We start from the raw sequence: 18,749 nt of genomic DNA, 5'->3' as shown, positions 1-18,749 counted from the left end.
CCGTCTAAACGTGTGTTTGCTCAAAACTGCTCACATTAAAGAGGAGATGGCCATCAGCTGAAATTTACAATAATAAGGGAATTACATACCGTCTTTTTGAAATGAGGGAGTCAGTTCAAAAAAAGAAGTAAAAAAGAAGTGTGAAAAATACAAGGACAAAGGGTATAAGAATAACAGAGCAACTGGCAGCATCAAACCAGGTTCTGACTGAAGTCACCCCAGCAGCACAGCAACATCTCTATGTCTGCCAAAGCACCTCCCGGTTGGAGGCTGGGTATTCTGACACTTAGCTGTTGCAACAACTGAGGACCCATGTGCATGACCTCATTGGTGCTTGCTGACCAGTGCATGGGTTATGGGGTACTTCTTGGGCTTTTTTCACACATAAAAGCTAAAGCACCCACATGTCCAATAGGTGATATGTTTTAACAGGGGAACCCAGCATGTAACCGACACTGTCTGTGAGAGCAGAAATATGTGCATGTAATTGTGAATTTGTGTGTGCATGTGTATGTGATTAATTTTTTTTAATTAGTTACAGAACTCAATGTATAAATCTGAAGCTGTCCTTAACATTTTGTTACTATCTAGTATTCCAGTTTATTTGTTGTATTGCGGATGTTGATCCTAAGTATATAGTTCATTGAATTCTAGTTACTATGTCTTTAATAAATCAATAAACTCTTTCAATCCCGATTTATTTAAACTATGTGGATTGGGCTTTTTTTTTTTTTTTTGTGACACTCCAACATTTCATAAACAGTACTGATTATAAATTTTGAGCCCTCCCATGTGAATGGATTCACTGAGCTAAAGAGTTCTCATTCTCTATAGCTTACTGTGTTGACTATTCTTTTTCACATATCACTTACTACATTTCACAGCTCTGAGTTATTAGCAAGGATTTTTTGGAATGGGAATTAACTTTGAAATTAAAAAACAAAATTCATTTCAATGAACTGAGCTGAATTTTATCAGAGTTCGTCTTAATTTCCAGTCTAAACTACTGCTTGTCAATGGAAAAAGCTCTTACATATCTGAAGTCCATGGAAGTTGTGTGCATGATTACAAATGGTTTGGATTTTTAAAATATATAAAAGAGGACTAATTCACACTCGAAGCTGGAGATAAAAATTCACAGATTAATAGTAATTTTGTATTAAATGTCGCTGCTACTATGCATACAAATGCATATACATGTAAATGTCTTTAGAACAAGTGCAGATTTTGTCAATACAGAACAGCTCACAATATTTTAAGAACACAGTCATCTCAACACACTGCACTAGAGATACATCATACCATCAGTTTTCCCATTCTTTGTTGGTTCTGAATCCAGACTGCGCAACTGCTTTATCATACATGTACGAATACTACTCTTGATGTGCTAGACAACACTTTAAGGACATCAATAAATTGCAAGTCTCTGAGGGAACTGAGGTTTTTGTCTTGGCAACTTTCCCATGAAAACGAAGAAATACACTTATACAGAATAATAAAGTTGCCAAAATATCAAGTGTTACCTACTTCACAGAACTGAAAAGCTAACTTAATATCTCTGCAACAAAGGAGCCAAAAGCCAGGCCACCAGATTCAAACTCTTCAACCCAGAGGTTCAGGACCAACTGTGGTGTGAGCAGTTAAAATGTATATTAAAAATGTATCTTTCATGCACTAAAATTATATTTTACTGATTGCAAAGCTTTGAAAAGGCATAAACATTTTTTGCAAAGGCAGGAATGTAGTAGGAGCTGGTCTGAGGATCTGGACTCCAAATCTAATAGCGTACATGTAAATCCAAACATTTAAACATTTGCTTCCACCTCTCTCACTTTCAAATCTGGTAACAAATTCTCATTCCTTTCTTTCATATAGTCTGAAACAGGATTTTCCAGCCACAGACCTGCACTGTGTAGGTAATGTCAACAAACCAGTTGACAAGTCCAAAAAGAAACTACCAGTCCAACAAGATTAGCTTAGTAATAGGCATAAGGTACGTATAGCAGATGGTAAACACTGAACCAAAAACTAGAGTCACAATTGTGTAAGAGAAACATGCAGTGACAAAGCCAGAAGAAAATCCATTCATCTAGAATTAAGAAAGTGATAGGTAGCTTCTTGTCTTTAGGAAACTACCATTCACTTGCAATAGCAGGCTTGGTGAGGAGTATTTCAGTTGGCCCTGCTAGCTTCCCTGACTTTATGTCCAATGGGTCTCTCCTTGTATGGTCTATCTGAAGATCTGCTCCTTACATGGATAACTTTAAATCTTTTCCAATATAGCCAAGTGTTTATTCCCTGTCTATCCCAATATAAATGTCTCAAAAACAGAAGCTAATGCTTTCTACGTTTACTACCACTGCCTGGTGTACAAGGTACTTTGGAGATTTAAAACACCAATAGCTAAAGGCAATGGAAATGAAGTAAGGAAATGATAGGAGAATCATCCATATTTTTCCTACTTCTCCTTTCATCAAACAATGTCATCTATTCCAAATTGGTGGTTTAAAAATGAAAAAAATTGCATAAAATATACTTGTGTTCTACCTCCAGCAAAGGATGAACAAAACCCAAATAAAACCAAAAAAACTTTTCTAAAACTTTGTCTTTACTGTCTTTTCTCTTGCCCACACAAAATAAGGTCCTCTATCACCTTCTTATACTCCCACCTCTGCATTGCTTTAGTAACCATCTCAAAAAGCAGTAATACCCTCAAGCTTTCTATGACTGCTTACCATCCACTGCAGTTCTCTTAAAATGTGGATTTCACTCATTATACAAATAACTGAAGTATCAAAATACTTGATCTAATGCTGTTTCAAACAAAATGAAAAAGCTGTAAATAACTACTCACCAGATTCTCTTCAAACCACTCTCTTATACACACTGCTGTGGCCCCTGGAATTTGATTTCGCAATGCTTCTTTCTCTTGTGGATCCTCTAACATTTCTAACGCCATCTTTAGATCTTCCAAGAGATGTAAAATTTGAAATGTGCCCAAGTATACTGACGGAGCAGGTGACACAATATCATAAGCACCATTAGCATACTCTGCAGCTGATTTTGTTCCTAAACCAAGAGAAAAAAGGAGAGTCTGATTTTAAAGAAGTGACAAATGTATAGCTAGTACACACTACAACATTTACACTTCAAATGCTGGTAATTATCAATATTTCCATTAATGTTTAGAAATACTCAAGATAGTCACTAGATAAATAAAGAGCACTTGAGAGGTATGTAAAATCATATTTTAAAATGAATTGCAACCTAGACAGCCTTTGCAATGTCTGTTAAATTACAAACTCCAAAACCTTACTACAAATCACCTGTAGTTTTCTATGGTTGCCATGAGATGTCACTACCTTCTCAGCTACACTAAAATCTCCACACAGAGCAGTGCTTCGCAAGCAACACAAGTCAAGATTCACATAGCCCTTTGACAAGAAATTTAAATGAAAATAGACTGTATTATCAGAAGTGGAAAAACATGTAACCTTCGGTAGGTTTAAAACACTTTCCACAGAGAACAAACCCAAAGAAGTTAGCAACAAAAATGCTTGACCAAGCTTTACTAGCTTTCCAAATCATAAAAAAAACTCTAAAACACAGATACCCCCTGCCATACCTTCAGCAGCAACATTCTTTTCTCCAGAGCAATAAGAACAGCAAACATATCTCAATAAATATATATTTATTTTATATTTCTAAAGTAATTCTATAAATAACTTCTAATATCTTTTGTGTGTGTGTGTGTCTGCTTCAGTGTCTGCTTCAATTCAGTTCTCTTTAATATCTTTATTGATGATCTGGACGAGGGCATCGAGTGCACCCTCAGTAAGTTCGCAGATGACACCAAGGTAGGTGCTTGTGTTGACCTGCTCGAGGGTAGGAAGGCTCTGCAGGAGGATCTGGATAGGCTGCACCGATGGGCTGAGGTCAACTGCATGAAGTTCAACAAGGCCAAGTGCCGGGTCCTGCACCTGGGGCGCAATAACCCCAAGCAGAGCTACAGGCTGGGAGAGGAATGGTTGGAAAGCTGCCGGGCAGAGAAGGACCTGGGAGTGATGGTGGATAGTCGGCTGAATATGAGCCAGCAGTGTGCTCAGGTGGCCAAGAAGGCCAACAGCATCCTGGCTTGCATAAGAAACAGTGTGGCCAGCAGGGCTAGGGAGGTGATCGTCCCCCTGTACTTGGCTCTGGTGAGGCCGCACCTCGAGTACTGTGTTCAGTTTTGGGCCCCTCGCTACAAGGACATTGAGGTGCTCGAGTGAGTCCAGAGGGCAACGAAGCTGGTGAGGGGTCTTAGGAGGAGCAGCTGAGGGAGCTGGGATTGTTCAGCCTGGAGAAGAGGAGGCTCAGGGGTGACCTTATTGCTCTCTATAGGTACCTTAAAGGAGGCTGTAGCGAGGTGGGTGTTGGTCTATCCTCCCATATGCCTGGTGACAGGATGAGGGGGAATGGGCTAAAGTCGTGCCAGGGGAGGTTTAGGTTGGATATTAGGAAGAACTTCTTTACCGAAAGGGTTGTGAGGCATTGGAACGGGCTGCCCAGGGAAGTGGTTGAGTCACCATCCCTGGAGGTCTTTAGAAGATGTTTAGATGTAGAGCTCAGTGATATGGTTTAGTGGAGGACTGGTTAGTGTTAGGTCAGAGGTTGGACTAGGTGATCTTTGAGGTCTCTTCCAACCTAGATGATTCTGTGATTCTGTAATGGGCTGTCTTTGTTCTAATCCGCATTTCAGACCTTTGATTTAATTTAACATTTGTTTAACAACCAGTCAGATGGAAAACTTCTCTTTACCTTACTTTTTACTTTTTTTTTTTTTTTTTTTTTTGTTATTTACATTTCATTGCCTTGTGTACATAATAGATTGTACTCACGTATGTCTTCATTCCTGTTCTCTTTGGCATAAGCAATCCCATTTTTCCCCTTATTTGACTTCACGGGAGATTTTCTAGGCTTTTGATCATTCCTACTCTCTTCCCCTTAATTCTTCCATTTTATAATATGCTTTACAGATGTATATTGGATCCACAAAGCATATAGTATTCATTAGAACACTCCGTCATTGATCTATACAAGGTGACTATAATAATCTCTATACTATTGTTAGTTTAATCCTCTGTTTAGCATCACTTACATCTTAGACTGTAGTTATGAAAGGAACTGAAGTCTTCATTGAACTTTTAATTTTTTTTTTGCTAAGTTCTTTTCTTTTGAGCTGACGTATTTAATTTGAAACCCAGATGTATAACTAATTCAAGTTTCCCTCTTCATCACACGTTATTTTGCATTAATCAGTGTTAGCTTGGCTGTTATGGTTATTTATTTACTCTGATTCTGACAATACAGGCTGTTTGAACCCAATGAACTTAATGGTATTTACATAGAGCCTGACATATTATTTTCGGAATATAACTCTCAAACTCATTAACATTCCAGGTCCTAGTATACTTGAATATACCTAGATTAGCTTTTAGCCAAAATGCTAATTGATCATTTAATCCCAATATTGTTTGCCATTTCAGTCAGTTTTCAATCCAAGAGAATATTTTGTCTGTCATTTTGTGAACACTTAACTTTACAAAAAGCTTTAGGAAAAAACTCTAAATAGTATTAACCAGATGTTCTTCTTCAACCACTGCTTTAATTGATCTGATAGAATTCTTCATGTCATTAACTATGCAGAAGAGTGTGTGGTTTTAATTCTACTATATCATTTCTATATTGTTTGTGCAAAACAATCCCTGGAAGTTTCTGAAATTTTGCAAGGCTCAGTAATAGGGAATGCTTTGTGGGTTGTTTGGGTTGTTTGTTTTAAAACAATACACTTGTTTTCACATTTAATTCTGTTCACTTGTGTTGCTTATGGGTTTAATACCTCAGTTGCGAGATCTCATCTTAGGTTCCATCTGTGACCACGTCCAAGATAAAGTTTCTTCAATATCCAGTGCTACAAAAGACAGTTTCACCTCTTAAATCAATCTAGTCTTCCTGATTTTTTTTTTCCCTTTTGAGGAAAGGATCAATTACCTGTTTTGCTGGATTTGAGTATTCTAGCCACTTGAAGATACTTTCTTGTTCATTTCTATACTCTCAGCTATCTATGGAAGCTTAGTATTTCCTGTTTATGTACTTTCACAGAATCACAGAATCACAGAATTTCTAGGTTGGAAGAGACCTCAAGATCATCGAGTCCAACCTCTGACCTAACACTAACAGTCCCCACTAAACCATATCCCTAAGCTCTACATCTAAACGTCTTTTAAAGACTTCCAGGGATGGTGACTCCACCACTTCCCTGGGCAGCCTGTTCCAATGCCTAACAACCCTTTCGGTAAAGAAATTCTTCCTAACATCTAACCTAAGACTTTCTAACACAGTTTAATATTATCGACAAATATAGCAGATTTGCAAATTGTGTGCAAGAGTCATTTGGATCACTTAACCTCTTAAATCTTTTAATTTGGTCAAAGGGGCTCACTGTTTACTTTCCAAAAGAGAAGCACACACAAACTAAAATCCGGCATTGTCTTAATACTGATGCCACTTTTAGGGGTATGCTTTCCTTTGCTATTGATGTTAGGACTTTTAGTTTTCTCACTTTTCCATTTGAAAAATTCCACACTAAAATTTTCTGGTTTTTTGTTTAGCAATTAATTTTCACACCAGAAAAGCAGACAGGATCCAAAGTTACTTCATAGACAGCCTTTATAGCTACCTCTTCAATGAGCCGGCAATTTAAAATAGGTATGGAATGAGTCAAACAATGGGAAAGAAACAAATTGAGTTCTACCCATAGATGTATAGCGTTCTTCTATAGTGTTGTTTATGTTACTTTTATGAATGCTTTTTATATACAGACTAGACTAAACAGATACAGACAAGAGAGAAACAAACAAAAATCCATACAATCCAAATAAAAATCCAAACAAACATTCAGGCCCACTATCAATATTTCAGGTACAAAGTAGAAACCATGATCTTCAAGGTAAGTACAGATTTTAAACAATTGTTCTGGGTTTAAATTAATTACGTTAGGTAGTTAGATAATTTGTACAACTTATACAAGTTATGTGCAACTTCCTTGAGGATGATACTTCTGTCATCATCTCTCAGCAGTCTAAATGCCTTTATTTGACTTCATCACACCACTAGAAAATAAACAAAAACAAACAAAAACACACACACACACTCTTTAATCCTGATAAGCAAAAGAACTTACAAAACTTAAGTTCTTCAGAAACTCACTTCTATAAACATAAAAAAAATCCCAAGCACTGCAGCACAGACAGGGCCAGCAAGGAATTCTACATTATCTGATTTCCTGAACCCGGGCACACTCCATATGCATACTTCAGTTATCCTAAGAGCTTCAACTGACTATTCAGACTGTCAGGACGCTAAGTCCCACTGCTTTACATAGAGGTAGAAGGTTATCATCTCAACAGAACTCACTAAAATTGAGTCCATGTGTAAAGCACATACAATGAATTTCCATAGTTGTGGTTTGAGTTGAAACTTGAGGTCAGTCCAGTATTTCTTAAGGACACTTGGGAGATGGCAATATCTTTTTACCAGGAAAGAACAACAACGTGATGTCCAGTGATTAAAGAAAAAATCAACTTCAGAATTTTCAGGTTTTTAGTTAGTTTTCTTTTCCTGCCTCAATGTAATTTGTAATTCCTCCATGTAATTTTGCATGAAATAAGAAATAAAAAGCTAGAAGAAAGAAATGTGTTTCTGTCCATTACTAACAAAAAGAAATGCAACAAATAAAAATAAAAGATAATCTTATGGAAAGCTCACGTTCCATGAATTACCTAACAACATAAAAAAAGCTGGTGTTTCTTACAACTTACTCCATATTTATGACTGGGATTTCATTTTGAGCATAAATAGCACAAGATTTTTGGAACTACAGAAGTCAATACAGATACTTCAAAGTTTTCCTAGCTAATAATAATGAATATGGCAAAGTGTTTGTTTGTTTAAATGAATATAGATGTAACAAACTTACAAGTGAACTGTCTGTAAATTATTAAATGCACTGGTTCCATTAGAACTGGGAAGGAAAAATCTATCTTTAATTAATAGCAACTAAATTAAATGAAGGAAGTAGAGACTGAAATTTATGAAAAGTAGATACTTTCATTTATGACTCTAAATCTTTCAACTGGAATTATTATCCATGGAAAAAAAAATATTAAAAAAATAATCAGAACTATTTGAGATTTATGTTTAGACTTTAAAAAGTAGGTGCTGATGAGAAAAGAATGTACCTGGGTCTGATATAGTTGGGGAAACACATGCACACACGCAAACGAACAAAACACATTCTCTCTATTCTCTCTTTTAATCATCATGAAATGAATATAGAGTATTCATTCTGAGATATACTGAAGATTCTAGTTCTTGACAATCAAAACCATTACCTTCAAGTCACTGCAATGACAAATATGTTCAATTACACCACGACTTAAAAATGCTTGCTGGATTGGGACCAGAGTTCTCAGCAAAAGCTACGAAGCCCTCCCATGAGCAACTCTCCTTGTCTGGAATGGGAGCTACTTACAGATATCAGTGAATCACTAAGAGAACACAACCCTTCCCACCATCAAATGCATACATGTACTCTTCCCTTGTGATATTATTATTATTTTTTTAACTGGCTTGCCATGAATTGCTACTGTAGTTGCTTTCATTCTCCTGACTGAAATGGAAAAATAAAGAATTCCTCTGAAGGCAACAACTAATACACTTTATACTAGGTAAAGGAGTGATGTGAATGCAGAAATTCAAGGAACTTGCAAGGGACAACTCAGTAGCTTAGCTCAAAAGCTTCCTGTTTTACTGCTTAAATTCAAATGAATCATAGGCTTGTTTCTCCTATTCACTTTCCATATAGTTTCATATTAAATAGTATATGTATCATTCAACAGAAGGACAAGAACACACCCTGAAAAACAGAACTAAAACTGTGTAGGAGTAAATATTTACATTTCTTTGCATTAGTTTAAATCTTCACATCATCAGGCTGCAAAGTACATTAAATTTTACCACCAGACAGTGAGAACCTGGATCTTATTGCAGATTGATACAAAAAAAGAGATGCCACAGTGCAAACAGAACACTACAAATTATCAGTAAACTCTCCTCAACAGCAATGAGTTTATATCTGGCTTTAGTATAGGCAACTGAAGAGGGGAAGAATATGGTTCATCCACTAGAATTTTATTGATACTCAGGAAAAATGAGTGCAGTTTTGAACTCCTGCAAAAATATTAATTATATGGTCTTAAGCAAGTCAAAGTTTTCTTTTATCTCTCTCTTTTTTTTTTTTTTTCTCCTCTTCTTTTCTCCCCCAGTGGTAAACAGGACACAGGGGAATCTTTTGTCATCATATTTATATAAAACTCAACACAATGGTTTCCTAGTGTACTACTGGAGCACAGTTAATCACCATAAATGTCCACTTCAGAAGAGGAAAAAAAGTAAATGTATTTGACAAAGACATTCCAAGCTGCTTAATTCTGTCTTTCCCATACGGACAGTGGATGAAGGAGGTTAAAAGTTGCTATGTACTATATGTATTTTAGAAAGAACAACATAACTAATGAAAAAAGGAAAACAACTTAAAGTTACACATTTGGGTTACACATTGACCATGCAAGCACATTTTGTGTTCTAAGTTTCTTGCAATTAACTGAATGGCTTCAAAGGAAAGTTTCTTTTGGGCAAATACATAAACTATTTCAAAAGCAACACTATTTGAAGCTTGTAAAAATATATTACTAAAGGTATGAATCAGGTAACCTTGCTAGTTTGAAAATCCATTCTCCTCAGCTTATATTATAGGTATTTATCCATCTTTCATCACTTTTAGCAGTTAAATCTCTCACTTTTGCTTGCCCCTTTACTTCCACTCCACTGCATTCTTCTATATAATCTGTCTTTTCCCTCCAAAATAAAATAAAAAAACATTCCTGGTAATATAAAGCTCAACCAACAGTAGTTTACAAAGAGATTTTCCTAGAACTGCTGAGATTTTAATCCAGAAAACAGAAAAAAAAAGAACAAGCAAACAACCCACCAAACCCAAATCCCAACACTTAAAACAAAAAAACACAAATAAGACCAACACAACTCCAAAGTTAATTCTACACTGCAGTACAGATGGCTTTATAGAAAGCTTAAATACTCATATGTAACAGTTTTGATATTTATTCTAATCATTGTTGGTCAAAACTATAAACACATTTTCTCTGGACTTTCAGTCAATCATCATTATACTGCTACAGAACTTTTTTTTTTTTTTACCTGAATTTTTACTCAGTGAGCATATAGGTTGTCCAAGTTCTACAAAGCATAATTGTCTTTTGAAGCACAAGTCTCTTCTTTTCATGAAGATAGCCCTGAAAACTTGAATTTATGTAAACTAGTATTAAGGTCTGGATGGAACATAACTCAGCGTCCTCAGTCCTAAATCGTCTGTTAAAGGAGTGAAGAGGTTGTTCACACAATCCTGTCTTCTCATACAGTAATGCAAAATACATCACAAATGGTGTGTTTTGAATCATAGCTCACATTAGCTCAAATCTCTGCTGTTAGATCTTTAACTACAGTGAACAGTAACAGTTAAGCTGGATTAGCAGGAAGCCCTAGAAAAAAGTTACCAAGACCAGAAATGCTAATGACTACATTCAGATGCAAGTTTCATGTAGCTTGGGTGATTTTCATGTGAGTTTTATTTACAACCACACGCAGAATCCTTTCGACAATTTTCAAGAACTGTCTATAATTTCATATGCAAATTATCTATGTAATTACTCAGCCTTTTTACTTTTACATGCTTATGGACCTTAAGCACTGATGTACAGCACATTAGGCACAATATACACAGCTGCAACAAAAATATCTCCCTTATCCAGAAGGACAAGCTAAGCAGCCTTACAGCTGGTGAAAAAAGAAGGATGGCTTTTGCAGCTATGGTGGAGACCTAGCAAAGTTAGGACAATGCAAATCTTAATGATATATTTGAGGTAAAGTATCCATTGCATGGGAAAGACAAAAATCAACCAATTTTATTAAAGGAAAAGAACAACAAATACTTGCAGCAATTTCTTCTCTGCTGAACTATTTCTCCATAGGCATATCCACAAAAAAAAAAAAAAAAAAAAGTGTGTTTAGCGCCAGTGAAACTAGTAGTCTAATTAAAAGTGTTGTGAATTGATAAGTACCTCTTTTTAGTAAAACATTCTGAATTGTTTGTAGTAAGTCACTGGTAACATGAATGCTGTTTCATGAAAAGACGGCTCTCTGAAAGCACAAGGAAAATAACAGCATTCAGTTCGTAAGAAAATAAAAACATGTTTCATAAAAATCACACTATTCTGGTAGTCAAAAATAATTTTTGAATCAATTTAATTGCCTAAAGTAAGAAATAGACAAGCCATGATTCTCAATTTAAATAAAGTCTGTGTTTAATAAAACTTGCTTCAATTGAAATCTTAGAAATCTGTTCACTAGCATATTAAGCAACCAAGTGACTCATGTACTGAAGAACATAGCACACCATATAAACCACAAAAGAACCTCTGTGTCTCAGATTTTCAATCGTATGAGGTTATGACCATCATAGTTTAACTGCCTTTCTTTGCTACATACTATATCTGAAGCTATTTACATTTCTGTTTCTTTCCCACCCTTTGCTTCTATGCCAATGGAATTTGAAGTCATCGTACTCTGAAGCCAATTTCAATCTTTCCTCTTCAAATCTAACTTTCTGAAACTTCGCAAGGCAAGCTGCGGGATATCATTTCTATCAGTTTGGGTAGTAGAGATAAAGTGGTTTTAATAACAGAGACATATATACAAATATTGGTAGGTAAGTTCTGCCATTCCACAGTGGCATAACCATTCCAGCAACCCTTCTAAAGAGTTATACGTGAAGAGCAGCAATACTTTCAGATCTATTACACTAATAGGAATTTCAGCACATAGGGACTACTCTTCCATAAACATCATTTTGAGCTGCAATACTGAATGGCACACTTTAATTACAAAGCTTCAAAAATTATGAACAGATACGCAGAGTTCTGAAGCAGACATTGCATACAAACGTAATGCAGTACTGCAGTTTTGGTATGTTGTCATAGCTGTCTAGCTCACAGCTGTATTTTTAGTTTATATTGACAGACCTGCTTATCTGTAGTCAAAGATAAAATATTTCAGTAACAAAGATTTCTATATTTCGAATTAATCTTAATGTGTTTTTTTTTTTTTTCAAGAAATATTCTAATTTTGCTGTTTTGCTGGAAAGACAGGAATACTTGCAAGGAAAAACAAAGACCAACTTGAGCATAAAGGACAATTTTGTCTTTTACAAAAGCAGATGTTTAGAGTTGTTTTGTGCAAGTTCTTTAAGTATTTATAGGAAACAAGTTCCCAATGATTGCGAGCTCCGTAAGATTTTGTAGTATGGACCTGTTTACAGAGGAGATCCATCAGTACTACAAACAGGATTCGGGGGTCTTGATTCTCGATCTTGTGCTCAGACCTCCCTATCTGTGAGAAAAAATGCTTTGGATAGTGATAGTATGGAAAGTGTGCTTTGGGACAGCAGTCCACATAGCTATAATGACCTCTTGCAAGGTTAAACACTCAAGATTGAGGAAATTCCAAACTGCAGGTTGCTCTGGCAACTCTGGGTAAGGAATGAGTGAACAATCTCTCACACGTGCAATAACCATTCAAGTTGCCATGTTTTTCATATGCTTTTAAAACTCATATGAGGCTGCATTTGAGGATTTATGCAAGGCATTAAGAGAAAGGCTACAGCACACGTAAAGCCCTAACAAAATACAATATCAAATAGATGTAATGGTTATTGAAATGTGCACGCAGTTTGTGAGTCCATGTCTTCAACAATGGTAACAAATAGAAAAGAAAGACCACAGACTGTTGATGAGAATAGTTACAGATCAAGTAAGTAGAAAGACTGTGAACTGTTACATTTTTAAAAAGGTTTAAAAGATTTAAAATTGTTATCTTATTGCTGACAACCACTAAGAGATTAGCTAACTAGCTTTTCCAAAGTCTTGTATCTGAAGCTAAATGCCAGCAATTAACAAATATTTATCTTCATTTTATAACAGTTTTTATAGCTTAACTGCAAAGTATAAATACTAAGTATTTTTATTATTTTTTCTCTTTACTTTTCAGGATGATTAATGGTCACCATTTTAACCCACTCTTCTCCCCCATCTCAATGCATATTTTTATAGAACTGTTAATGATAATGTTAATGATATGAATCTATATATTTATCAATGACCTGATTTCAAGCCATGCAGTATTTTATTTTCTTTTTAATACCTCTATGTTTTATCTGTAAACATTTTCTAGCTAATGGTTTCAAAAAGCTACTATAGTATCTTATATAGTACACTCTCACAAATGCTCGCCTTAATTAATACCTAGCAGAAACAAGAAAAACAAATGCTGTAGATATATTATCTCTTTTGTTCAGAAAAAAAATTCTAGATTGATTGAATGTGAACAGAAAGGTAAATGGAAAGACAATAATCATAATTGAAGCATAGCTTATTAACACAATTACAATTTATTTAAAAGATGAGGTAACCACTACAGCTGTTGCTCCAATCTGTCAGGAAAGAAATTGCTCATTATTTCAATTACTCTGTTTGTCATTGTTACTTCATCTACTGTTTCTGTCAAGTCAGTGCTTGAAATGAAATTCTACAAAAACCCAAGTAGTACGTTATAAAACGTTATAAAGCTTTACTATAGAAACTAAACTTTGAATTTAAAAATACTGTGAACCTTGAAGAAGACAGAAGTGATAAAAAAATAAAAACCAGCTGGTAGTATACAAATTGAAAAAAAAAGTATGGGCTCTTCTTTATTCACAACCATTTTCTACACAACCACAAGAGGCTTGTACTTCCTATCAGCTACATGTTATCCAGCATGCATTTCAAATAAGACACCTCCCCAGCACACACCACAAGAAAAAAAAAAAAGGCGATTAAGTGCTCTCTCTCTGGTCTGGACAATTTCAAATCCTTATGAAGCAGAACAGAGAATTGTATCTTCTTCCCCTAAAGTGCCGTGAAACTAGCCCTTACATTCTGAATGAATATTGTGATGACGTGTCTGACGGATAAAAACGGTCATTAGGAAATCTTTTGATTTCCTAGTATTTATGTAGGAGCTCAGTAAAAACCTTGTTCTACAAAACCTAAAATGCACACAAAGGAGTTCAAACAGGGCTATTAGTATTTTTTTTTTTTTTTTCCATTTCCATATTTTGATTCCATTTTCTGATCACCTAATTAGAGTTCATTTGGTAATCCAACACATCCAGTAATATAGCATAGCTATATTATTTTCATAGTCAAATTATGATGGATCAGAAGAGCATGAAAAACACACCAGCCACATTACCAACCAACAAAGTAAAATCAAGCAAGCAAGCAAACAAACAAAAATGACATAATAAATACGTCCTTCTTCACATTCTGGCAAGCAGATCTCCTAAGGAAAATATATTAAACCAGAATAAAAGTCTTGTTCATCTCTTCAAGATAACTTCCCCTTACAGCCTTTTATTTTATTTATTTATTTTTCTCGTCAGGGGTATGTGAAACAGTTGGGTTTATAGTACACAGCCAAGTGTGAGTGTACTGCCCCTACAGACAAGGGAATTTAAACACATATACTTCTTAGATATTGACATACTATTTAATTACTTAGGTTTGTTAATCTTTCAGTACTAACACTGAAATATCAGTACACACTCATGATAATACATTTAACATTCTCATCATTTTTCATTAAGTAATAATTGCAGGAGCTCTGGTTAAAAGGAAACAATAATTACACTGATTAGTTGCTGATTTTCAAGAGATTCTGGAGCTACACCAGACTATAATACTACGACAGGAATTTTTAGATCTTAGATTTGTGGTCATTGTTCACAAAAGAAAATAATGAATTTCCAAATTGCTGACAGAGAGAACCATTTTGACAAACTAAAAGAAAGACTGTTTTAATTAATTAAAATTAATTTAAAAGAAAAACTAAGCGAAATCCATAATCCTATGGATTACGGATCCGCACGTTTTAATGGATGGGGTACAAGTGGAAGTAAAGAGAAAGTTAATGACTTGGACACCAGGAGGCAATGTCATAGGTATGAACCTCGAGTAAAGAATATATAGGCTGATCTGACATATGGGTACTTTCTCTAAAGAAAGCATCTGTTTGGAGTGCAAGTCATTCTGGCTAATGGATAAGTCATGTTCATTGACAATTACATTAGTCCTTTTTGCTGTTTTAGCCAAATAAGGCTAATTATTTAGCATGCGTAATTTATATAGCTATGAGGGTGGGTTATCAGTAAAGATGAACTGAAGCATAAAAAGACTTGGGAACACTGACTTATCTGTCAAATTTGATCAAGCCGAGTGAAATTTAATTTGTTAATCTTGCTCGACAATCCTACCCTCATGCACTCTGAACACTAATACATTTTGTATTGCACTGAGATGCACAATCTACAATGAGACTTTTTATTTCCATTAACCAGAATCATGTATTAGGCATGCTAACATTTGGAGAAAAAGACATTACTTTTTCCAATTAAAAAGGCTAAAAGTAGGACTGTAAATATTCATATTATGTATTTGAATGCCTAGTTCTTACCTCAACATACTAGAATGTGGTTCTCGTCCTTTATAATAACTACAGCTAATATAAGAGCTTAGGATTGTTTTTCTAATTAAACAGAGAATGCTGTTCTTTGCTTATGTGTGTATACACCAACAAACGTGTGTATACATATACACACACACACCCCTATTCAAACTTAAAAAAATGAACCACTTACAGTTACGTATCTCTGGACTTCTCACTTCTCTGTAGTGGTGATTAATGCTCATTTTATACCTGCTTTCCAAGGCCAAGAGGAGTATAGTTCTTCCTAGTATCCACTCAGGCCTCATCCCAAAGGAAGCCTACATCACCTTTCATCACATACATGTTTCCAACAGTCATGAAATTTAGTCTTAGTCTTTGAATTCAATGCTGCCACAGGATATCCATGGAATCTGTATATAGTGAGCTGAAATAGCTCTGAACAGTTGATTTCTGCTGTTCCCAGGCTAGTCAAAGAGCAGCTACATTTGTGCAGATAACTTGTCCAATATTTGCACAGTATGGTATATATAAATCTTCAGTTAGAAAACTCTGTGTCCATGTTTGTTTTACGACAGTCCTCCTTCTAAAGGAGTTTCCTACCCTATTTCTCCTCTCACCATACAGGACAAGAGAACATTCCTGTTTTGCAGTCCCTCCACAGATTGCATACAGAAGCCTACTGGATTCAATTAGAGAGAATCAAACTTGAATAATAACTATGTTCTTCAATATGAGACAAATTGGGATAATCACCAGTATCCAAGTATAAACTCTAGCAGATACATTTGGACCGTCAATCATACCAGAATATGCAAGAAACAGTTCTGGAGCACACAGAACATTAACTAGAAGAGAATGACCAGAAATATTTTAAGTTAGAATAACTTATAATAATAAGTTAGTCTACCTTAAAATTACTTTTCTATTTCTTGTAATGGAAAATAATAAATAAATTAGGTAAACAACTCTCCAAACAATTTGAGCTTTTCTTTACGTTACAACTAAAATGGAACAAAATAATATTTTTTTTTTGGTCTGGGTAGATATAATCCTGAAATCATATGAGAAGTATTCAGTTAACATTGATGAAACTTGACAGAATGCACTGCCTGGGAAATATCCTGGTGCTTTTCCTGTTAGATATCTTTATGTAAGCCTGTTTTGCATATTATACAGTGGGCATTAGAAGGAGAAAAAAAAAAAAAAAAGTAAGCAACCTGAAGTTGTAAAGTCAACTCTCTTGAAGTTGCCAATTTGTTTATGACCTATGCTGACACTGGAAACAAACTCTACATACTACTCTGTTTTAGAGCTTGGGCATCAACAACACTACAAAACAGCTGTGAACAGGATGTGCAAACCACTGAATAAAACAGATTATTTCTTACATCATTTGCTCTGCTTCTATCCGTGTCTCCATAATCATGACAGCTAAGGGAGGGGGGTAAAAGCAATGTTGTTGGGCAGCCTGGAACAATTTAATTCTATTGCTTATTTATCAAGATGAAACCCTAAAAAGACATGTGCATGAATAATCTGAAAAAGGAGAAGGAGAAAATAAAATGATAATAAAAAAGTCAAGCTTGGCTCAATTATTATTCTACCATCAAACTAAAAGAAATACGTGAATTGTTTTTGTAAGGCAGTCATATATTATCATTTAATGAGTTATCTTTCCATACCATGGAAGAAATACCCTACACTAAACTCCTATTATCTGACTCTAAACTGATCGTTTTTCAGAGTTGCTACTCATGAAAATGCTACTAAATAGTAATGTTACCCTTTCAGTGGAAAAATATACAGCCTGTAAGCCTAAAATACTTTTGGGAAGTGAATATGAAATGGCATCTTCAGGTAAAACTGAAAGTTTTTCTAAACAAAATATAGCGCTGCTCAAACAAGCAAGGAGAGACCTGTTTATTGATTACATAGCCTCTTATTGCTCATGAGAGGAGATACTAGACAATTTGAGATATGTTGGAAGCACACGCTTATAACACTGATTGATCTGACTGATGCAGATGAAAATCTAAGGCACAAGAAGGCCTTAGAAAGGGCTTTGAAAATCCTCAAAAATCCTCAAAATCAGATCAAGCTTTCCAACCTCTTTGTTCAAAAGAAAACACACCACAAAGCTCTGACAACTACTGGAAGAAGAGCAGTATCTAATCTGAAAGTCAATTTAAATGTGTCTTTTCTTTTTTTTTCCTCTTGGAAGATAAATGCTTTCTGAAGAAAATCTCTCCCTTCCAAGAAATAAAACAAGATAAATTTTTCTGAAGAATGGAATATATATGCATTGATGATATCAACAATGTTTGCTGGGCTATGTATAAATTATCACAGAAGTGAGAAAGCAAAATAAATACATAAAGATAAAGCCAGATGTATGAAGGTGATTTAGAAGCACAGGTTCCCTAGCATGATGAAAGGGCCATGGACCTCTATGTTGTCTTATGTCTTTTTAAGCATTAGCTAGTATCATAGCTACTGCAAATTTAGGGTTAAGAAATTATTTCAGTTCCCCATTTTATGAACTATGGTTTAGGAGTTGCTTTTCTTGTTTCTTTGTTTTTTTCTTGTTCTCTGTTTACATATCTGAGGGAAGTACAATGCTTCACTGACTATCTGTTCGTGTTTTATAAGACAAGAGGTGAACAAATAAAATTCCAGATAACTTCTGCTTAAAACCTTGTTTGAAGAAAGTTTTGAGGTCAGGGAAAAAAAAAAAAAAAAAAAAAAAGGAAATGCATTTCTAAGTTTTCGTATTTGTCTGGAACTTGTTCTATTGGCATGAAGAGTTATTTGTGGAGTTGTATCTATCACATATTCACATTTTTACAATTGTGCTCTATTTTCATATTTCTGTGTATCTTAGCAGTCATAAACTTGCAAATATAGAATAAAGTTTCATATGTGGAGAAGAATAATAAACAATAAATCTAGAGATACTTTAGACTAGAAATCATGGACACAGACTTTCTGCCTAATTATGGCTAGTCTGATGGTAATTTATGAAGCTT

General features: G+C 35.1%; 1 protein-coding gene across 6 annotated transcripts in view; it reads right to left on the bottom strand.

The window, feature by feature from the left end:
* Window positions 1-18,749, bottom strand: part of PPFIBP2 (PPFIA binding protein 2) — a 112,258-nt gene that overhangs the window by 68,716 nt on the left and 24,793 nt on the right. For 5 of the 6 annotated variants that reach the window (XM_082761161.1, XM_082761157.1, XM_082761160.1 and 2 more), the window contains one exon: window positions 2,855-3,069. The exons of the other annotated variant lie outside the window; for it this stretch is intronic. In XM_082761161.1, coding sequence (XP_082617287.1) covers window positions 2,855-3,069 — 215 coding nt within the window. The remainder of the gene's footprint in view (window positions 1-2,854; window positions 3,070-18,749) is intronic. 6 annotated transcript variants of the gene reach the window in all.

This window comes from Aythya marila (assembly GCF_965140915.1).
Source record: "Aythya marila genome assembly, chromosome: 5".
In the NCBI taxonomy this organism is placed as follows: domain Eukaryota; kingdom Metazoa; phylum Chordata; class Aves; order Anseriformes; family Anatidae; genus Aythya; species Aythya marila.
This window is presented reverse-complemented; position numbering and strand designations above follow the sequence as displayed.